General features: G+C 47.7%; 1 protein-coding gene across 1 annotated transcript in view; it reads left to right on the forward strand.

Annotated features, from left to right (window-relative positions):
* Positions 1-24274, forward strand: part of STK39 (serine/threonine kinase 39) — a 1578058-nt gene that overhangs the window by 1088237 nt on the left and 465547 nt on the right. The window contains exon 12 of the mRNA XM_078681624.1: positions 5555-5617. Coding sequence (XP_078537750.1) covers positions 5555-5617 — 63 coding nt within the window. The remainder of the gene's footprint in view (positions 1-5554; positions 5618-24274) is intronic.

The raw sequence follows: 24274 nt of genomic DNA on the forward strand, positions 1-24274 counted from the left end.
GTCGGCCTCCAAAATAAACCTGCTGCCAGACCCAGTCCTGGGCGTAAAGATGAGAAGTCCTTGATTCGAGATGCAAGGCGGGCATCGAGGAGCCATTGAGGGGTTGCGATGTGAAGTCCAGTGTTGAGATCCATCAAGCAGCATCTGAGTCAATGACCATTGACGAGGAGCTGCAGTGCCATGTTCTGCGTCTTCTTCGAGGAAGCCAGTGGGGCTTGAGATTTGTGTTGCTATGCGTGTGCACAGGACACAAGATGAATTGCACTGGGCTGGTTTCAGTGTTGGACTTCGTTGATTTCGAAGAAGCCACCAGTGCTTGCAAGGACTTGTGATGAGATGTGTTGGTGTAGAGCACGAGCTACGTTGCGGTGTGCCAGAGTCAATGGTGGGCTGTATTGCGCTGCTTCAAGAAGTATGAAGGTACGCTGATGTAAAAAAAGGAAAACATACTATGTCCCTGTGTCTTTGAACAGGGACCAGTCAACTGACCCTCGGAGATTTACTGAAGTTCTTGGTCCACACAGGCAGGCTAGATTTAGCAGGGCAACTCACAGCAACAGAAGAGTCCTGATGCAGCAACAGCAGACATTGGCAGCAAAGCAGTTCTTGGTCAGATATCAGGTCAGCAGAGTAGATTTCAAAGCTGGGCAGCCCTTCTTCCTGGCAGAGTCCTCAGAAGTGATATGAAGACTTGGATCTGAGAGTCAAAAATCTATACCTGGTGCTAGCTTTGAAATAGGTAAAGTTTCTGGAGGTTTCTACCCCCAGAGGTGTTTGGAATTTCCTGCCTTCCTTCCCTGTCCCCAACTTGATCTGAGGCACAAAAGACTAGTGAGAAATCCTTTGTGAGTCTTTGTCATATGCAAGTTTGGTAGGTGACAACTGCGCCTTCCTACCTAGTCAGGGTTGGTCCATCCTGTCACACTCATTTCCTTTTTGTCTCTCTGTCTGGGAGCAATACACAAAGGACAACTGCCAGTGACACTTAGTCATGTGACCCACTATATTGACTGCAGTCACCAAATGGTTGGAACAAGCAAATGTACATTTTCTAAAAGTGGCATTGTCAGAAATGTGACTTAAAATCTGACTTTACCATTAAAGAGGGTGTTAGATTTCGGGGTCTCCAGTTGGCAGAGGTAGGTACCTTTGGCAAATAGGGACCCTTGCGTCTAGCCAGGGTAAGGGGGTAAACTCCTAAAATAACCCCTGTTCACCCCCTTGGTAGCTTGGCACGAGCAGACAGGCTTATCTCAGAGGCAGTTTGTAAAGCATTTGTGAACACATACAGTAGCCCAGTGACAACACTACAGATGGACACCACACCAGTTGTATATCAAAAATAAGTATTCTTTATATAGATTTAATACAATACCACAAACGACACAAATCTACAATACTATACTTAAAATGGCAGAATTAGCTTAGTTCTCTGTAGATGTTAAAATGCGACACTTTGAGTTCAATCTACCTTAGGATGCCTAACGCCATACAACAAAAGTGTTGCAGGGAAGGTGACGCATCGATTCCTCACACACAGGAACGGTGATGCGTCGGTTTCTTACTGCTCTTCCGTGGTGGTGCGACCCGCAATGCTGTGATGCGATGAAGATCCGCTGCAATGAAAACAAAGATGGCGTCTTCTTTCTGCTGTGACACAATGCGTGCACGACCAACTGCCGTGCGGTGACTCAACAATTCTGAGCCGCGACAGGCCCTGCGACACGCTTCTTCAGTGATGCGAGGTGCTTCAGCGATGAGATGCGACAGCTGCAACACCCTTCTTTAGTGATGCGACGACAGCCGCTGAGGCAGCGACACGCTTCTCCGGTGATGCGAGACGCTTCAGTGGTGCAATGTGACAGCTGCAGCGGCGACACCCTTCTTTAGTGATGCGACAACAGCGGCTGCGGCGGCGACAAGCTATTCCGGTGATGTGAGACCCTTCTGCGATGTGAAGCGACAGCTGCAGTGGCGAAACCCTTCTCTTGTGATGGGACGAAAGCGGCGGCGACACCCTTCTTCCTCGTGAGATACGCTTCCAGCTCCTTGCAACATGCACAGTCCAATACAACTACAGGCACTTCCAAAGAACTCTTGGGGAGCTTGTTGGTGAAGTCTGTTGTCCCTGAGATTTCAGCAGGAGGCAAGCTTTTTCTCAAGCCCTTGGAGATCCTTCACAATTTGATGAAAGTACACACAAAGTTCCTCTCTCCTCTCTTGGGCAGTTAGGCAACCACTGCAGGCCAATCCCCCAAGCAGCACTTCAGCTTAGGGATAGTCACTCCTCAGTCTCTCTGGTTTTGCTCCTCAGCAAAGGTTTTTTCTTGTGTTTCCAAAAGTGATCTAAAGTTCTTGGATCTGGGTCAATATATTTATACTAGCAAATCCTTTGTCCTCTGAAGGCAGAGGGCCCTGTACCCAGTCCAAACCAGTTCTGTTTCTGTGTAGTCCTGGAGCACTTTGTTGACAAGACTCCTTCATTCCTTTGACAGTGTAGTCCTGGGCCATCAGACACACCACAGGAGGTGGAGCCAGCATTGTGAAGGGAAGGCACAGCCCTAGTCAGGTCCCAGGTGCAACTCCTCCCACCCATCTACATACATATCTCTATATTCAGCCCTGTGCTGACTCATCCTGTCTCCTGGAATCCACCAGCCCCTGTCACTCAAACTCCAGACAAGGAATACATAACCTAGAAGAGGCAGGCTTGGAAGGTTAGGCACGAAAATACCTACTGTCTTAAAAGTGGTATTTTCAAACACAGAATGTTAAAACCAATTTCACTAAAAGATGTATGTTATCATTCTGAGTTCAGGCATACTAAACTTGAATTTCTACCAAGTTCCCGGAGGCAGTTAGGATTGTAAGATGTAATAATGAAACTGCCCATTCTGGCCTATGGGGAACAGGTAGCCTTGCAATAGTGAAAAACGAAAATGGCTGTAATTCACTATTAGGACATGCCACACACATCAGGGCTTGTCCTACCTTTTACCTACAATGCACCCTGTCCTTGGGCCTACGATAGGGGTGACTAATATGCAGAAAATTGAAGGTTCAGGGACTGGCAAGTGGGTGCACTTGCCCAGTCAACATGACAGTACCAGACTGCACACAGGTTCTGAAATGGCAGAACTCAGACACACTTTACAGGCTGCTTCTGTGGGTGGCACAACCAGTGCTGCAAGCCCACTAGAAGCATTTGATTTACAAGTCCTGGGCACACTCAGTGCACTGTACTAGGGTCTGACAAGTAAACCAAACCAGCCAATCATGGAGTTACTAATCCAGACATCAATTTACAATAGGGAGAGCATTTGCACTTTAGCACTGATCAGCAGTGGTAAAGTGCCCAGAGTCATAAAACAAACAAAAACAGGTCAGACAAAATACAGGAGGAAGGCAAAAAGTTCAGGGATGACTCTGCAAAAAGGGTCAAGTCCAACAGAGGGTTTTAAATTACAATTCCATAGAATCCAAACCTGACACTTCGATCTACTCCCAATTGAAAGTTATCACGTATTCAATGTAATACGGTAGCCCAATGTTATCCTAAGGGAGAGGCAGACCTTGCAGTAGTGAAACATGCATTTCAGAATTTTTTACAACCAGGATATGTAAAAGCTAAAAGTACTTATCCAAAATCTTTAAACACACTGCACCCTGCCCTACTTTACTAGGGACTTAAAAGAAAAATAAATGTGCTAATTGGGTGCAAGCCAATTTTACAATATTTCAGGGAGTGAGGAAACACACTTTAGCACTGGTTAGCAGTGGTATATTACAAAGGGTCCTAAAACGAGATCAGCATAAATGAAGGAGTAAGGCTAAACCTTTTGGAGAAGACCACCCTAAGGCTGACAGAACAACAGTTATGATTTTTAAATGAAGGCAAACCATAGCAAAGATCAACAATAGCAATCAGAGGTGATAATGCAGTTTTGTGCTATGATGTAAGGAGAAGTAATGTCACTGTTGTCAGCTCATGAATATACACTTTGTTGTGCATTGAAATAATCCTAGTGTATGCCCTTTCTCCATTGCTTTGAAAATGTATTTTCTCTAAAGTCAGTTGAATACTCTTCTTACATTCTGACCCATGTTATGGGGTACCCTGGCCCCCTGTCTCTTGTGGTGGCATACCCACCCTGAGGCCCAAAAACAAGAAATGTGTGCCATGGATACTTCAGTAGTATTGGCTGACCCATGAGGCCCTGTATCTCTACTGGCCCTCCTATGTGATCCCAAGTGGTACCACATGATCATACAAGGATTAAAAAGTAAAGTACTTCCATGGCATGAGAATAGTGTTTTCCAGGAGGTAATATTTTGGGCCAAAATCAGGGTTGGGCACAAGGCCTACCCACAGGACAGGTCCTGCTTCCAAACCTCTACTGTGCACTGTTAAATTATGTGCTCAGTGGGGATGCAGGGTGAATATTATCAATCAAAATTCAGAAATTCACTATGAAAACAATGGTTACATTGACGTTATAATTAAGAATGTTAAAAATAGCTTGTTTTTTGTTAAAAAAATCACTAAAAAAATATTTAAATGTTATATTGAAGATATATAGAATTAGGTGTAATAATATAAATACTAACGTTTTAAAACCAAAAGTAACCTCTGAAATTCCCCAACTATAGTTTACTGAGGTAACTATAACTTGCGCCCCCCATGCCCTGCTTATGATTTCATATACTACGTTGCTCATGATATGTGAAATGCCTCGATTGATAACATCATTGATGGCACCTCAAATTACATTATTGATGACATCACTGATCCTACACTGCAGACACAGACAGGTAGAGGTGCGTTAGGTCAGGTGTCTCCATGCTTTCGTCTGTTCAACTGTCATTCGAAATTTGTATCTTTGCATGTTTTTATATTTGTGTACATGTATTTTTGAGGGGCAGTGAGTCAGCATTAATATCTTGCTGTATTAAGGCTTTTTGTTCAGTTATCTTTTCTAAAAAGCGTATAGTCATTATTGTATGTTTAAAGTCTCTCTTAACAATACAGTACTTCAAAGCCACAGATAACTTTACTTTGCACTGAAAGAAGTATTCTTTTCTGTGATGCACATTAAACCTATAAACGTTTGCCCATACCGTTTCTAAGCATCAGTACAGTTCTATTAAAATTATATGCAAAGGTTAGGTTTTCTAATTCAACAAAATATATACATGCGATGTTTAGGCAGCTACTATTTCTACTTTTTATTTTTATGACATATATTTCACTAACGAAAGACTATTGCAGTAGTTTGCCAATCATATACCTGTTTGACTTTGTTAATGTTTGTTTCTATCACTACTTAGGTTGCACTAGGCAAACTTCATATGAACAAAACATATCAAATGTAGCCCATCAAATCCTATTGATCTGTTTTGAGGCTCTGCTGCCTTTTTTGGCTGTGTGTGCTGTGCCAATCCTACTTACATACCAGAATTGTGAATTTGATTTTGACGAAATCATGATGACTTTTTTGCGAACCAGTTTTCCTTACCACATTTTGTACTGAACCTATTGATTATTTCCCACCAGACTTCCATTAATGCAAATGATATTCCTGGACAGATACAGCATCTAAGTGTACAAGATTCCCAGGTAAGCATAACGTGTTAACTCTGTACATACCTAGAAAATAGACACGTTATCATATGACAATAATAACATTTAAATGTAGCACGATGTTCTGTTGATATCCTGCTGGCATTCGTTTTATGAATTCAAAATATTGTCATTACTTGAACACATTTTAAGAAATTGTATTTCTTCCTCATGAAATACAAAGTTAAAGTATTATCCTTTTCAAGTCATTCCGAAATATTATGTTGTGGTTCCTAAAAGAAATGTGAGGTGCAGCAACTCCTTGGAAGTTAAAACTAGCAGATGCATTGGTACTGCACTGAAATATATTGCAGTTGGACATTGTTACTCAATAAGCTAGATAACCATAACGAGAAATATTAGGATGGCGAGTGCTACGTTTGTCTCCACTGCAGTCAAAACCAGGAAATGTTAGCCAAATACTTTGCAGGATTCTTATTTGTTTCCCTTGTCAATGTGCCAGGTACAGAATTCAGTTCAAGAATCCGGTTTTAAATGGTAAAGAAAGATGGAAAGTTTGAATCTGACCGTATTTTCGCATTCACGCATTCACTTCCTTCCATTTACCCTCCGAGTACCTTTTCATTCAAAATCTAAAGCCCACTATGCTTTTAGGCTTCAAGAAACATGACATGTTGCAAATTATGTCTCACTTGACATGGTACAAATGGAATTTTTTCCAAGTGAATGCTGTGGGGAGTTGCACTTGATTTATGGTATTTCATCTCATAAATACAGCTATGTCAATTTCTGTGAGTGTTATACAAATACTGACATTAAGTGATGGGGTGGACGTCTCAGTTTGACATGTTGACACTTATGAAATTGTTGCCATGGTGTTTGTGCACTCGCACTGAATGACAGAAAGTGACTGTCACGGTCTCAGTTCAGCCTCAGTCTCGAGGCAAAGTAAACTAGTCAAGTTTCCCAGTGTTCCTCTCTCTTGAACGACATCCATATTTTGAGTTAAGAAGCTTTTGCAAATGGCGTTCAAAGCTCTATCTGCAGCAGCCTCTCTGATTACAGAGCAGGTGATGAGACCTGCAGTTTGAATTGTACTGTTGGGCTCTGTTTCATTCAGGGCTGGACTGGGAACCACAACCGGCCCTGGCATAGTGCCAATATCGGCCCAGCCCCAGACCTTTCTTCATTCAACACACCACTCCACCAATAACAGACACAACACAAGTTGATGGAGAAAGTTGTTGCAGTTTTATTAGCATATACATTATGCGCATGTTGGGTTATCTTACGGGTCGATCCAGAGCAGGCCGCCTCTCGTGACCCGCCCACCTGATGAGCCATAACCCCCCGAGGTGATAACCGCGGGGGCGTTGTCAGTTTCGGGGGAAGGTCTAACCCCTCCCCTCGGCGGACCTCTATTCCGCCCCTTGCTCACGCCTCCCCCCCTCGGGGGGCGGAGCGTTGTGGCAACCCCCGGTTGCCACAACGCCCGAAGGACTATCGGGGCGCCGTCGGTCCTCCAGGATCCATCACAGCGTGGATCTCCCTGGGGGATAATTCTGCTCTTGCACCCATCGGTGCTCCTGTAGAGGGTACCCCTCTGTACCTTTCTGCATTGGATCGCCCTGTAACTCCGCCATGGCTCTGGGTGTGGCAGCCGCCGCCCCAGAGTCCCCCCACCTACTAGCTTCCTATTAGTACCACCTGCTGCTCCTAGTGCTTTCCGCTATCTCAACCCAGGATCGTCCTATCAACTTTGGGTAAATGAACCCCGACTACATCAAAGAACACAGTGCATTTGGCAAGTAACAACCCGAGCCTGATGAAACAAGTTCTCCTATGTTTCAGGCTACTCCCAAGTTGTCGGGCGACACTAACCACCTCTCGTTGGCGCCAAGGACCTATTGCATTACAAATGCAATCACCGGCCTCCTTCCAGTCAGGCAAGGACAAGTCTGCTCTCTTCCTCAGCACCGCCAAACTGGCACGCAACCAAAATTCCTTCTCACTTCTGCCGCCCTCCGGACAGGGAACTGTGACAGTGATGTCCCTGTACTTCACAACTAACTGCCAACTGAGCTTACAGGTGTCCATCTAGTGTGTCATCCCCCAGTCTGTTCCTATTATGTTCCGCTGACTGACCAGCAACCAACAAGCCCCTATCAGGTAACACCACTGCCACTGGCATGGTGTCCCCTGTTTAGCATGTGGCCTTACACCCTTACTTAGACCTACTGGGGACATATTCACCATCAAGGTCATGCCAGGCTGCTCACTCCCATGACGCTGACCCTACTGTAGGCTAACAAACTCCTCTCATGTTTAGCCTCACTGGCAAAACACGTAACCTTCACACCCATGGGAACCTGATTGTAAGACCATCACCTCTCAACTATGCCTACCAACTGCATTCTGGTGTTGGCTTAAAAGACTGTCTGGTATCTCCTCATGTTTGACACTTGAACAAGGCGTCCCCCTGTGCCTGGCCTTCGATGGACCTTATGAAGCTTGTAACAAGCCGCCTATACATCTGTATATCAAAGTTGTGCAACTAGGTGAACTAATCCCTCCTCGCTCTTACTTTCCTGGCATGTGAACACTGCCAAAGGAATCCCTACTTAGTACCTGAAAACAACAGAATACTATCTAGGTGAAGGCTTACCCGACCACGTAGCCACGGCCCTCCGCAGCGTGACGACCCCTGTTGTTGAATTTTAGCTGTAAAATTCGCCTGCCCACTTCACGTAAAACCAGCCAAACCAAACGCTTACATGGCCAAATATGTGCCAATATGTGTCCCAAGATTTAACCAGATAGAGGCATACTGTATCAGCCTGGTCCAAGTGGAGGCAGAGCTGAGAGGTCTTGGGAATCAGACTGGATGAGGTATGTGAGTGGCTGATGCAGGCCCAAAATTCTGGCAACCTGATAACGCGTCCCCATAGTGCCAATGGGCCAGAGTAGGAAACTGGCAATGCTGCGGTACGACTAAGTGCTTGTCTCAGCGTGGGCCCGGATGCAGCAGTTAATGTGTGGCATATGCCGACCCAACTAATCTGCCGCGCTATCCAGCTTGTTCAGGTGATGTGCTGAATATTGCCTGGTATATAGCTGCCATGCCAATTGCCTCCCTGAATTTACAAGAAGCACTACACTTGCTGCAGTCAAAGCTGTTTAGTTGCCCAAGATAAAGAAACCACAGTAAAAGCTTTCTTGCATAGCCAACCGTGAACTAGCCACCCCCTTCAGCTACCGCGTACAACTGCCGTGTGTGACATTCCCATTATTTCCGTGCACGAAGAGTGACATTGAAGGACTAAGAATGACACATTCCTGCTAGCACCCAACATTGAAGATGAGGGAGACCCAAAGTCAGAATTCGCCCATCTGACCCCCAATCATTCAAGGCAGACCAAGGATTTAAGGCTACTTTTGTCAGACATTCCATGGTTTGGAGTGTGCATGTGTGAGACAGTGATCAACGCCCGAAACCTTGGGAATTAAAGAGACTGGTCGTGAGTGAGACTACGTAGCTCAGATGGAACCGAGTATCACAAAATACCCAGTCAGACAAAAACTGCCTGGCCCCGTGAGACCGGGGATTTTAAGAAGTCCTCCAAGTATCCCACAATGAGGACCCGACCATTCTCCTACCATTCTACCCCTGAGGTTACTAGTCCAGGCACCTGGGAGCTGTGGCCCAACAGGATAAAGACGTTGTTACCCTTTGGTCATGCCTAATGTTGTAAAACTATAACTGTGGGATCGTGGACGAAACAAAATTCCACCATTCTGAACTGATTAGCCTGTGCCAAGGAAGTAGTCCTAGCAAGGGTTCTTCAATGTGCTACATATGTCGGAGGACCTAGCCGTCCCTCAGTGGATGGGGCCTCAGTTGTTCAAACTGCTAATACAATTATTCAAGAACAAACGACCCAGCAATCCATTAATGCACATGAGATGCATGATATGCCCAAATCAACCCTTTGTTTAAGTGAAAATACATTTCCTATTATCTGTCCCATGAACTGCATGAATAGTCTTTGTTATGCCCCTGCACCCAGAGAGAGCACCCCAATTAATGCGACGTAAAACACATTGTCCCGACTTAAGTAAAAGAGAACATCCAATTCTGCACAGGGCTGCATGATAGTCCCAGCTCCTAGTTATTATCCATGTATTATTTCCATAAGTAAAACCAGCACCTAATTATTATCCATGTATTATTTCCATAAGTAAACCAGCCCGCGTCCCACTCCCCGGATACTCATGACAACTGGGGAGAACAAGGAAATCCCAGACCTTAACACACTGCCCCCAGTGTGCTATGATCCTTATACCTGTTGATAATTCAGGTGGCACCCCCTGGGGTGGGGCGGTTCTCGAGCGCGGTTCCTGCATTAGAGACAGAAAACATTCATTAAAATGTCTCCCCCCCCGATCCACAATCTGTATTCTCTGCAATGAGACATGGCCCCCAATGCCCCACACGCTACCCAGGCCAGTTGGGGTTCCGAGCACTAATAGTCAGCATTACCTGCACCCTTCCACAATTAAAGATGACCTCCTTAAGTCCATACGTAAGGAAACACTCCTCTCCTTGGCTCTGAGGTGTCTACCCAAGTGTTCTGATGCCTGGGGAGGCTGCCTATTCTTGCAGTATTACCCCTCTAACTGAGTGGATCCTCTGTTGTCGCATGCGCCCGTCACCAACCTCTGGTAACCACAGCTTGCTACCTCTAACAGTCTGTTTAGATCCGGGTTAGCACGAGTTGCCCCAATACTTAAATAACGTATTAGTATTGCGTTAGACTGACCGCCATGGATGTACCTCACTAGTACTATCTACGCTAATGTAATAGCACCCATGACCCATTCTCCTCCTGTAATGCCAAGTACAACATCTTCTACTATCAGCTCTTGTTGAAACTTGCTTCTTGTAACATCGCGTAGCTATGTACTGGGAACACCTATGGGAGTATCGGTTCTGTCCCCCTTGAGAAGCGTTCTGGCCCCCATCAGGCAACGTCCGTGCTCCCACACCAGGCGCATAGCACAGAAAAGACCTGCAAGCAGGTTCCTTTCACCTCTACAAACTAAACCGTCTACTCTGTAGCGAGCCTCTGGATAGAAGTTTGGGTCAGTCACTCCACGTTAAACTGAGTGATTAAATCTATTCTCGCTCCCCAAGGGTTTGGCTTCAAGTCGTTAAGAGTTCATGCACTAATATCCTCATGCAAGGCCCAATTCCCCCTGGTAGGCCCGCAATGTTCTTGTTGAACTTTGAATCATTGCTAGCAAGGTTACCCACGCACCAGCCTATCCTGACAGGAATGATGGGTGAAGACACTATTTCCGAAGCCCCAGAAATACGCTCATAATGATCAATGATGCTAATAGACATCAGATATCAACGATGCAATTCCTAGAATGCTATATACACACCACCAAGACAGTGTTTGTGTGGAACTTACATGCCATGAAGAACATTTGACGTAAGTAAATTGCAACAAGGCATGGCCCACTATCAATTTACCACTTCGTACACGTGCCAAATCACAACACAGGTCGCTTCGATGGCTGCCATGAAGAGATCCACGACGTCCTCCTCTGCCCGATACCTGCATGGATATAAACAAAAGACATCACAGCCCGCTGGACGGGCTCGAGGACCCCCTGGTGTTGAGTTACCTTTGGCATGCCATCGTATACTGGACGCGACACTTCCCCATCTGGATAGAAACCTAAGGCCCGCCTAATGATTATTCATTTAATATCGCCAACTAAAAACACGGTGAAGCATTCCATGTTCTCCTTAAAAGCAATAGGGTTGCGCAGCAAAGTGTTGCCCGGTGTAAAGAGCTCTCCCTAGTAGCAATCAATGCCATTTAATGAAATAAGTCCCATGTCCACTTGCTCGATTGGTTGATAACTGCAACTAAATGTTACATTGCTCACATACCAGCCGCGAAATACGGAGCTCCCTGGGTATGTGTTGATCATGGTTAGTGAGAAAACAAAGAAAGAGTGGGCAAGCAAAGGGAGATTCAAGTTGCTGAGTGTAGTCGGCCGCACTGGCCACTGTAGATGTAGCTTGCATGCGTAAATGGTAGTATATTATCAACTCCACAGGAGTATATATGTTTACGCCAACTCCACCTGTTTTGCTTAGCTACCTAAATAATTCTGACCTAATACGACTACCTGACCCCTGCAGAACCACGTCGCCGAATGATGAATAACGTATGTTTAAACTCACCCAACAACTAACTCGTCCCCGGGTAGCACACATAAGCTACCTGACCTATATATACAGTGGTTGTACCACAATAGCTATCCATAAATTGCCCTTAAATATGTACTACTACCTACAGTTTTGCCAGTATTCAACTTATTTGTTTAATGTTAAGAGTACTTTCATCAACATAGCTAGACCCAAAAGTGGCAGGGAGCTAAACAATATAAACAGTCACGTTTCATCAGAGAATTGCTACAGAATTGAACAAACAAAGTTAGCAGGCCATAATGTTGAAGCAACACAAGCAGAACTGATACAGGAATAGAACAACAAAATTAGCAGGCCCTAGAGATGAAGCAACACAGGCAGATGGCACACAACCTCAAGCACAGCAAGCAGACTGTACGAGCAAAATTTTGTGTAAATATAACAAAATTTCCGGTGGCAAACGCACTTCCTGGCAAACAATCAAGCTGCAACTGTGTCCAATATAGCCGGCCCACTGAAACAGTGGGACAAACCGCATTACCCATGTGATTTCAGCAATGATGTGGGATCCTACAAATTCATCTCGCTGAAGACCTGCAGTGATAAATTGAAAGTGATCAATACCTTATGCTCGCCCCCCCCACTACCCAACACTGCCCGCTCCCTTTGTGTTTGTCGACCTTCTCCTCTTTGTCGCCCGTCTGCTTAAAGACAAAACAACACGTAAAATTCCTCAAGCCCGCCACCCCCCCATGACGTCACAACATGATAAGGCTCAGTTGCGGATCACAACGAGGTGGCCTGGGACCCAAGAGGTGACACTGTTCGCCCCCAAGTACCTGAAACCTGCCTGTGAAGCGCAGAAAACCAAACAATGAACATGTGCCCAAAAGGGACCAGCCAGCCCACCCCCTGAACTGCGAGGGGGAGGGGGGGCAGCCCATCCCCGCTGCAACGACGCGCGTGACAAGGACGCTGCGGGGGGGGCGGCCAATCAGAAAGGGCTCGAGGACCGCGACGAGACAGCGTCCAATATGCGCTAAACGCAAGACCCGCCAGGGCCCTAACCACGAGGACCGAACCAAGGCAAAGGGGAAAACGCCTGATCCTCAACTGGCCTCAGAGGTCTGCCAAAAGGCTGAATCACCCCCACTCAAGAGAGCCAGAAGCGCCGAAACCTGTCCTGGGACAGCCCGACACCACGAGGGCATGCATCGCAGCAGGGCGCCCCCCCCCAGGGAGCGCTCGCACAGGAGAGGTGCAAGCTGCCCTAGATGAAGCGCCACGCAGAAGCCGTGCCGCCCCCGAAAGGACGGAAAACGATTAATGAACCAGGCAGAGCATGCCGTACCCCCAAAGCACATGCGCGCCAGACCCCTCCCCCACAGTAGCGAGCTTCCCCAATGCGCGGACCCCACCAGCGCCATGCCACAAACCCGTGAGAAGCCAGGCCCACTGGGGGAGAGAAATACCGGGCACAAACCCCGGAGCCCCGCAACACACCAGTCCGAGGAGTCGGGTCCCGGACTCAGTTGAGGCAGGGACGGCAAGCCTGGCTGGGGAGGTGAGAGCGCAATGCCGGACCAGATCGGAGCGCCGCACACACCTTGGGGACCCCGCTACCAGGCTCAAGGTGTTCCAGCAAAATGAGAGTTTATAACTAAAGTCTTGGCTAAGAGAGGAGGAGACTAAGGGACCGGCCCCGGCCCACCCAGCGACCCTCTCCATCCCCCAGGAAAAACGTGACACCCGGAGGCCCTGGACTAGTGCCGGAGCAGCGCAAAGGCAAGGTGAGCCCCCCTGTCTGCAGCGCCACCCTCACGCGGCTTCCCGCCTACACCCCAGCAACGGAGACAGCTAGCCAGGAGCAATAACCCCACCACGCAACCTGCCCGCAAGCAAGCGAGGCTGGACCAACGATTGCCGGGCCCCCCCTCCCGCGCACGCATCCGGCAACGCCAACCCTCTCTCCCCCTCCCCCCTCCTCTGCCACCCCTCACCCATGTCAGCACACCGCAGGACCCGAGCGCTAGGGGCACAGCGTGACACCCGCAGCAACCCCCGTCTCGAGCACCCCCCCAACGGACTCCCGAACCTCCCCACCAGCAAGATGCACACCCGAGCAGCAGTGACCCCACATACCGCATCCAAAGGGGGCTCCTTACCAAAACACAACGGGCAGTCACCCGCTCAGGGTCCAGGCCGGGGGCGAGGGTCAGCGCGAGCAGCAGCGGCCAATGAACAAAGAGAACGCTTGGCCCTCGCCCCCTGGGCTAAATAGTCACCCCTCCCCCCAAGAGACAGGAAGTGACATCAGGGGGGGGACCACTGATCCCCCCAACCACTAGACCGCTCAAGGTCTGTGCCATCCTATGGCACTAAGGGTGGCCGCCCTCGTAGGTGGCCAACTTTGGTGTCCCGGGGCAGCCAATCAAAGTGCTCGGCCTGCCCCTCCTCCCCACTCGGGGCAGTTGTAGGTGCCGCCGAGCTCTTTGCCGGGGCCGCTTTTCGGCCGATTTTGGTACAGGGCCGATTTTGCAGCTATTCTGCAAAAACGGCCCTGTAACAAAAACGGCCCCCAGGGGCCCAAAACCGGCCCACACCTGTGCGGCGCACCGGGGGTTGCCCGGTGCCCGCTATGGCCAGTCCGGGCTTGGTTTCATTCCAGTTACGAGTCGAGGTGATGAACCTCACTTTTAGAGAATGTCTACATAACTCTGATCATTGAGGTTTATATTTACCAACGAGGCATGCAACGCAGTGCAGCAAGACAACTTGCTGCACTGCGTGATGACAGGAAGAGAGTAGGAATGCACCATATCTACTAATATATGGTACATTCCTCCTCTCTCCTTGTGCTGGCACACTGAGTGCAGCCTTGCGCAAACACAGCATCCTTACACCATGGGGAAGGGCACCTGAGTTATAGCCAGGAGTGTGTTTTTTGCAGCAAGAAACACCTTCCTGCACAAAAACAATCCTCTGAGGTTTATTCCTCTGCATATGTGTACTGCAGAATGCAGCAAATGTAGGATGAGGAAAAACAAAGAGAAATAAACATAATTCCACTTGTTGCGCCTCACTTGGGAAGGCATAGCATTGTGACACATTCCCAGGTTTACTAGTGTAAGTAAATCTGGGAATGCACCAAAAACCATGGGTGGATGCTTGAGAACACCCATGCCTCACACATGGAACGCATTCCGAGGACAGAGTATCTCAAGGCAGCGACTTATGCTCCCTTGCGTTACTCCCGATTCAATATGTCACACAAAGCCACGCACGGTGGCTGTGCATGGCATAGTAAATCTCACTTTAGGGTATGTCTACCCTTGTGTGGCATAATGGAGATGCAGGCCCTTAGTAAATCTGGTCCTGAATGTTCCAGTAAGTCCAGGGGGAGGCAACATACATGAGGAATGTACAATCCTGGTGTCACTGGCTCCACCCATTTATTCTTTTGGCTCCACCCACATCCTCAACTGGCACTGCTGAAAGCCTGATGTAATACCCTATCTGAATTCCTATCTTGGTAATATGATGGTTGACTTGAAACACGTGATGGTTTTTTAGCTCCTTGGGAAGGATATCTTAATAAAATGGAGGCAAAACTGCAAGAGACTGGATGTCATAACTTTTGGAACCAAAGATAATGAACTTTTTCTGACCGTGAAAGGCCTGACTATAAAATAATGCTGACATGACTATCTTCTTCTATTATATCTTGTGTCTCCCAAGGCTTGATTTTGAAATAACACCTTAAACTGCACCAGACCAGCCTATTAGTAAAATACAGTACCACAACTTACACACTTCTCAGTTCTTTTGCTCCAAAAATTTGGGGATTTTGACACTGATTTATGTACATTTTGTTGCAAAAGGACATATGACATTATAGAGCTCAGAGGTACAAGCCCACTATGAAGGCATCTATCTCATGAAGAATAAATTGGACTCTGCTAGATTTGCACAATATGCACCTCTCTGGCATATGCACGACCTGTAACTGATTTATACACATCATTTAGTCCTGTAGTATTCCCGATATGGACATCTAAAACCTCTGATTACATGCATATATTAGGTCTCCATAATGCGCATATAATATAGGCTCATGCAAACTCTTTGTATATGCACAGTATGTAATGCTGTAGTATCCGAAAATTACATCCAGAAATGTCGACCTGTGAAGAGTTCGGTTTGGACCCCTCACCCGGCACTCATTCAGGCACAGTGCTCACCCAGCACTCATAAAGGCACACATGTCCCCCTGCACTCATACAGGTACACTAGTCTCCCTGCACTCACACAGGCACAGTCTCGCCCTGCACTCATACAGGCACAGTGCTAACCCTGCACTCAAACAGGCACTCCACTCACCCTGCAGTCATACAGGCACACTGCTCACCCTGCACTCATAAAGACATGGTGCTCCCCCTGCACTCTACAGATAGCGTGCTTAGCTTGCACTCATACAGCTCACCCTGCACTCATACAGGCACAGTGCTCACCCTGCACTCATACAGTCACAGTGCTCACCCTGCACTCTACAGACAGAGTGCACACCTTCAACTCATACAGCTCGCCCTGCACTAATACAGGCATAGTGCTCACCGTACACTCATACAGGCACACTGCTCACCCTGCACTCATACAGGCACATCACTCATTCTGCACTCATACAGGCACACCAGTCCCTGTGCACTCAAACATGCACAGTTCTCACATGGCACTCATACAAGCACAGTGCTCACCCTGCACTCATACAGCTCACCCTGCACTCATACAAGCACAGTGCTCATCCTGCATCCAAACAGGCACAGTGCTCACCTTGCACGCATATAGGCACACCATTCACCCTGCATACAGGCACGCCACTCAGCCTGCAGCCACACAGGAACACCACTCAGCCGGCAGTTTTACAGGCACACCACTCACCCTGCAGTCATACTGGCACACCAGTCTCCCTGCATTCATACAGGAACAGTCCTCACCCTGCACTGATATAGGCACAGTGCTCACCCTGCACACATACAAGCACACCATTCACTTGCACTCATACAGGCACACCAATCAACCTGCAGCCACACTGGAACACCACTCAGCCTGCAGTTATACAGTCACATCACTCACTGTGCAGACAGAGTGCTTACCCTGCACTGATACAGCTCACCCTGCACTCATACAGGCACAGTGCTCATCCTGCGCTCATGCAGGTTCAATACTCAGCCTGCAGTCATGCAGGCACACCACTTTCCCTGCACTCATACAGGCACACCACTCACCCTGCACTCATACAGGCACCCCGCTCACCCCAGTGGTGTAATGAAACCTGAGGGGGCCCCCTGCAAAGTGCATGGAGGGGCCCCCCTTCTAGACTTACTCAGGAGCTCTCAGGCCAGGCTACTGCCTCGAGGGGTCCCCCTAGAGTTCGGGGACCCTCCACACTGCTGCCCCTCCCAGCACTGCAGGGGCTGCTGGGGCCTTTGTTACCACTGATTAGCTTACCCCAGAAAAAGTCACTTCTGAGGTATTAGGCATAAGCAACAGCAGCAGACGTTGAAGGCTGCTCTGGCCCCATCACTGACACTGAAACAGCATACAACACACGCAGCAAGTGAAATAACAGATCACAGCACAGCAAGGAAAGAACGCTGCATTGTACTGCCACTTAGCACTTTTCAACCTCTTGTGAGGATTCAAATGTAGAATTCGATGCTATACTTGCTATATTTTGCTATACTTTCTCAAATGTTGTGTAATTGTGTTAAGATGTGATGACGTCCAGTGATGCGATGCACCTTTCCCTTCCAGCACTAGTTTGATGATGTTCCATCCTATTTATTTAAATTATTGCTGCAGTTTTACATAGTGTGAACTCTCCCTAAGGATGGTTGCGCTTTACATGAGCACCAGTTACATTACACAAGGTCACATTCATTTTGTAGTCACGCCGAGACTAGAACTTGGCTCCCGAGTTCCAAAGTCAACTGCTCCCCAAAAATAGAAAGAGAGAGAGAGAAAGAGAGAGGGGTGGGGTAACTCTCTCTCTCGAAGGAGTACGGATCACCCACTTTCTATTGCAATCGAGTTATTTCTATTGCACCCAACAGCCTTTCTGCTGTGGGCAGACTGGTAAAAGCATGGATTAGAGGCAGGTGGCGCAACTGATCCATCTGTAGAGAGTGTCCAGATGGGAGGAGGCTGTTCCTGGACTGCTTCAGTCTCTCCCAACACTTAACCATGATTCTGAACTCTCTCCCATGCCCCGATTCCTCATTATCAGCCCTCCCACCCAGTTTCTACCCCTTACCTCTGACCGACCGTGCGCGAAAGCATCATAACAAAGGAGCAATGAACAATGTTATGGATCCAGGGCCATGGATACAGCTGACAACATCTGCCTGTACTTCATATAAACAAAATTATGTCTGGTTCCAGCCAAGACCTTTTGATCTTACAGAATCTAGGAATAATATGTGTGATAGAATTACTTATAGGGCCTTCAGCAGGCCCTCTCTATCCATTGGTATGTTGTTGAGTCAGTAACATTTGTATACGCCCGCTATAGCATGCAGCTTGGGGTAATGGGTCAGCCTACTTCATCCACTGGCTGTTTTACCTCAGGTGACCACATTCTTCCCATTCAAAAAAATAACATCCACACATAATGTAGTGCGCTTCGGTGACCGGGACTACTTTGGCAATGTGTGCATTTTGAAAACAAAAGCTATTTCTGCTTTTAGCCAATGTTTTTTTCAGACTGAGGAGGGCCAGGCTGATTTCCCAACAATAAAGGTGCTTAAAACATGTCAAAACAAAACAATCACTGACAAAGCTAAAAGGCTGGCATTTAACACTAGACCTACTGGCTTTGACAATGCTTGTTCTAAGTACCAGCAACTCAGTTTCTTGACATACTAGGCCGAGCAGCGGGTACCTGCGCAGTAACTCTTCGCTCAGGAAGCTACTACTTCAAGTGCTGAGTAAAATGGTGCAGGCTCACTTATCCCTTTACTGATATGACCCACGTCACCTGCTCTTAGGTACCCATGCGTGCCAAAACGGCCAAGGCAAGAGGTGGACGGGGCAGAGATTCTGGCATCAGGGCACGAGAGGCTGAAGGGAAATGTCAGTGAGGGGTAGGGAGGCACGACATCAGGACACAGATCCATGGCGCTGGAGCAGGAAGCGCCCCCATTAATACATCTTGTAACAGTTTATAGTGGGAATGAACAATACAAGGGTCATTCAAATGTTTTGTTCTGGCAGCATCTGTTGTCATTTCAAACGCACACTGTCACATATCCCCTTTGCCTTTAGTGAGGTGACATGACATAACTGGCCAGCACCCCCACTCTAAACTGCAGAAGCCCTCGTGACGTCCTTGGGCACAGACCCTTCATGCTTCAGTGCGCTCGACAGCCATACATTGAATGTAGACAATACATAAAATACACTGAGTGCAGTTTTTGGTTGATTATGTTTGCCACTGAATTTAGTAAAAAATAATGTCTAGGGATTTGACTGCTTCCTTTTTTAGGGGGGAGGGGCGCACTCCAGTTTTCCTCGCCCTGTCTTTTTCTCAGACAAAAATCCTGAATGTGTTTACAGGTCCACTCCCAGTAAGCCTCTGATCCAAACCAGTTGCCAGGTGACTTGAATGTCAAATATCTTTTTCACGGGAGGAAACGTGGTCTATGTTAATATTACTGACTACAGAAGCAACCAGCAGGGAATTCCAATCCCGGCTTTCCGACTTATCACAGTGGGATCCGCAAATCACTTTATCTTGACACATTTGTTAATGCTTAGAAAATGACTGCCCAATTGTATTAAGAACTAAATAAAACGTAAGCAGCTGTAATCAAAGTGCTGCAAACACCGGCTACATAGCTCTTCTAGGTCCGGAATGGATGTAATATTGCGAATTTTGCTTCCCTTTCTTTATGACCAGGAGAGATCTGTCTTCTGCAGGATTAGTGCCGAGGACCCGACGCTGCCTCGAATTTGCCATCCCTGCTAACTACTGATGATTTAATGAATGAAGAGGCTCAGGGGCCCGTGTGTGCGCGCACTGCGCACTATTTGATTCAATGAAGAGCCGCAAGCCTCTGAGGCCCGGTGCGGGCCGGGCCGGGTGATGGCGTGTCACCATAATGAAGAGCCTCTGAGGCCCGACCGGGGCCCAGGCGTGCGTGCAGTATGCACCACTTATCGTATTAAGAGGCCGGGCGTGCCGTGTGCACAATTTAATTCATGATGGAGTGAGGGGGCCCCTCCGCAACACAGAGGCTGTGGGGTCCTGTGTTACTTACGCCCCTGGATCACCCTGCACTCATATAAACGCATCAGTCACCCTGCACTCATACAGGAACAGCAGTCACCCTGCACTCATACAGGCACACCTGTCACCCTGCACTCATACAGGCACACTGCTCACATACTATAGAATGACAGGCCATACCATGTAACACTATAAAATGATAGGCCAGTGCATACCACACCGCAACACATCACACTACTAAAAAAAAAAAAACCCACTGACAAAGACCACATACGAATGTTCACCTTCCTCATCCCAGGCCCCCAGGCAGTGCAGTGGTTCACCCCCTCAACTTACTATCAGTCCCCGCCGCCACCCCTGTAGTGCCTCGCTCAGCACTAGGGTAATATAGCGCCCCCTAAGGGCATCAGGTGCAGTGCCTTCACCTCCAGCCCCTGGTAGAGCTTTAACCTCTTCAAGGAGAGAGCTGGTCGGTCCCGGGTGTTGGGCCGGGGCTCTTCATCATGGCCTTCCACCGCGCCATGCCTCGAAGTGGACGTCATGCCCAGAACCGAAAGTGAAAGCTACCCTGGAGGGTCAGGCGGGAACTGCCGCCCTACCCCCGGGCGATTTCCCATCATAGCGGCCATGCCAGCCCCAGAGAAAGAAGCAGTGGGGGCAGCTAGGGCCTACGGAGGGCCTAGGGGCCCCAGGGATGGTAACAAAGGAGGGGCCTGAGAAGGGCCCAGAATCGAGGGTCCCCGAGGGCCACTCCTCCACCAGCTCCATCTTTATCACCACCTGGTGACACAACTCTGCCTTGTGCTTCCAAGTTTCGTCCAGGCTCACACATGTAAATGTAAATGTAGTTGAGCTTATATAGCGCACAGCTACCTGCAGTGGGTTTCCCGGCACTTGCTTAGGGAACCCTTCCTGGTATTCCCCTGTGAGATAGCAGGGTATCCACAAGGTGAAAGTCAGGCATCCCGCCGCGAGGGGCCGTTGTGGAGATTAAGCAAGCTATTGCCCAGAGTCGCAGAGTGTGAACCCGTGAGTCGAGGAGGCACCGGGGCGAGAATTATCGAGTCCGTGGAATTTTTTAGCCCAAGACCCCGCCGAGGCGGGGAATTGAACCCTGGTCCAGGACCGATCTCAGCTTCCGGGTCTGCTGCCTCTAACCCCTGAGCCACACTTCTCCCACATGCACAGCTGCATCCACTTTCACAGTGCTAAAAAAACAAAGTTTCAGGTTATGTACTGCCAGAAACTAAGCACCACGGAGCCTTCATGAAAGTAATTCTGTGGGTTTTTCTTTTTTACTGTTAGTGAGGCAGCCCCTTAATAGCAGCCGCCCTGTGTAGACCAGGCCCAGGCCCTGAGAAATAAGTGCTGGTGCTAAGCACCGGAAACCACCGGAATAAATTAAGCATTGCCCTGGACTCATACAGGAGCGCCAGTCACCCTGCACTCATACAGGCACACCGCTCACCCTGCAATAATACAGGCCCACCAGTCACCCTGAACTTATATAGGCACACCACTCATCCTGCACCAATACAGGCACACAAGTCACCCTGCACTCGTACAGGCACACTGATCACATACTATACTATAGAATGACAGGCAATACAATACTTTGGAATGACAGGCCATTACATACTAGACCACAACACAACACACCACTAAAAAAACATTGACAAAGCTAATAGATCCCACATACGCGAGACCTATAGGCGTCAGTTCCTCTCAGGAGCACCTTGACCAATAGAAGCTGAAAGACCTGTGGCCATCCGTGCAAGGGGGCCGCGGTGAGAGAATTAACAGTGCCCACATTCACTGTCACATTTCCCCTTGTTGCCTATTCCTTTGTGGTAGAAGAGTTTAAAAAAAATTATGAATTGACCGATCAGGCAGGCTGCTGTTTGTCAGTCTACCCCGTTTTCATTGCCACACCTTGACCACCACAATGTATTGCTTCCAGTAGTAACGTTTTTTTCTATTTCAGCACTGGTTAAATCATTGTTACATTGTCCAGAGCGAGCAGCTTTTCGAGGTCTGCCTTTATTTATGTTTGACATTTGACAAACAATGTATCCGCTGCCAGAAATTGGACAACTTTTGCACTTTGCAAAATGTTTCTCTTTGGTGTACGTTGAAGTTTTTGGCAGGGAAAGTTTACATCTAAGTGTTTGCATGAAACATTTCTGAAGCAAAACAACCTTTCATTACAAATACTTTCTCCTACCGTTTTAAATAAGTATTTCTCCATTAGCAATTTTGCTGCTCTGGTAGTGCACATTACCAGCTAGGTGACCCCCACTGCCCCATCCCCTAACTGACAACCCTGCTCACCCCCACATAACTAATCCTCATTATAAACAAAGCTCTCGATTGTCTCTTGGTGGTCTCAAGAAAGTTCGCTTCGCTCGCCCCAGGCCCCAGTCAGCGTAATGGTTCATTCCCTCAACTCACAAGAAGCCCCCACAGTCTCCAGGTCCTCCACCCTGTAGTGCCTCGCTCAGCATCAGGGGTACATAGCGCCCCCCTGTGGGCCTGGGGCGTCGGCTGCAGTGCCTCCACCTCTATCCCCTGCTAGAGGTTTGGCCTCTTCAGGGAGAGGACTGACAGGTTCCTGGAATGTGGATCCGGTTCCTAAGCATGGCCTTTTGGCCTTGCACCTCCCAGTTCTCTGTGCCTCAAAGTGAAGGTCACATTCTGAACCGAAAGTGTAAGCATCCCTGGAGGGTCAGGTGGGAACCGCTGCCCCACCCCATGGGCCAGTAACCATCATAGCGTTCATGGTGGGCCCAAAGAAAGGACCAGTGATTGAGCAGCCAGGGACTGACTAGGGCCTAAGGGCCCCGGAGAATATAGCAGAGCAAGAGCCTGAGAAAGGCCCAGAACCCTGGCACCCCGAGGGCCACTCCTTCACCAGCTCCAGTTTTGTCACCATCGTGATGAGACAACACTGCCTTGTGCCTCCATGGTAAAAAAAAAAAAAAAAAAAAGTCCACATTTGTAAAGCGCACAATCACCCGTAAGGGTCTCTAGGCGCTGGGGGCCATCGGGAAGATTAAGCGAGCTATTGCCCAGAGTCACATGGTGCTGGGCTGACCTGCCGCCGGAGCCGGGGATCGAACCGTGGTCCCCAGATTCCAGCGTCAGTCGCCCTGGCCGCGGCGCCACACCTCTCCATGGTGAGCAAACTCGTGCCTAGGCTCACACATGCACAGCTGCTTTTATTTTCACAGTGCTAAAAAAAACAAGTTTCAGGTTACGTACTGTCTGAAACTAAGCATCGCGGAGCCTTTCGTGAAAGCAGCTACGTGGGTTTTTCCTTTATATACTGTTAGTGAGGCAGCCCCTTAATAACAGCCACCCTGTGTTGACCCATGCCCTGAGAAATACGTTCTGTTGCTAAGCACCGGAAACCACTGGCACAAATAAAGCACTGGTAACAGCCTGGAATGAAAAAACTATTTTGTAAATGTCCTGCTGACATTTAATGTAATTAGTCGGCTATTAAAAAACATGGGCCTCTTTGCTCAACATAGGATATTTAAATGTCCCCTTTCCTCCATTTTTAAGCCTGTAACCACTAATGAGCTACGAGTCCTGTAAGTTGCCTATGTTGACAATCTCTAATATGTGTGTAGAAGGCTTTGCAAGCATATCAGTAGATATTTAGGTGTAACAAGTTTATAATTCTGACCAACATAATCAAGACATGACTACTAAAATAGTATTGAAGAATAGCTTGCCCCATATGCATAGCAAAGAAGCCGTTTGGTAACGCTAGAGAAAGTATTACAAATACAAGTAGCAGGCTGTAATATAAAACAAATAAATAAAAAAATTTAAAAAAGAATTCATATATTCACAAAGCAGTTATAGTTTAATATATTTTTAACTATTTATTGTAACGAAAAGGTTTTTATATGAAATTTTCCTTTTTAATGTTTTTATGAAATGTGTTTTGTATTTGTAAATGTGCTTTTATGATATCGCATATCGAAATAAAGCTTTGTTGAATTGAATAAAACAATTAAGAATCCATGCTGTTAGTAGTATAACATAATTCAGGAGGCTTGTTGCCGCAGGAACGAAGAGTCGCATATTCATCACCTAGAGTAAGTGCTATCTGGATGGATTTTGTTACAGTGTTGTATGAAAGCTGGGAGTAATGAGAATCATATGT

Source organism: Lissotriton helveticus, chromosome 3_1, assembly GCF_964261635.1.
Source record: "Lissotriton helveticus chromosome 3_1, aLisHel1.1, whole genome shotgun sequence".
In the NCBI taxonomy this organism is placed as follows: domain Eukaryota; kingdom Metazoa; phylum Chordata; class Amphibia; order Caudata; family Salamandridae; genus Lissotriton; species Lissotriton helveticus.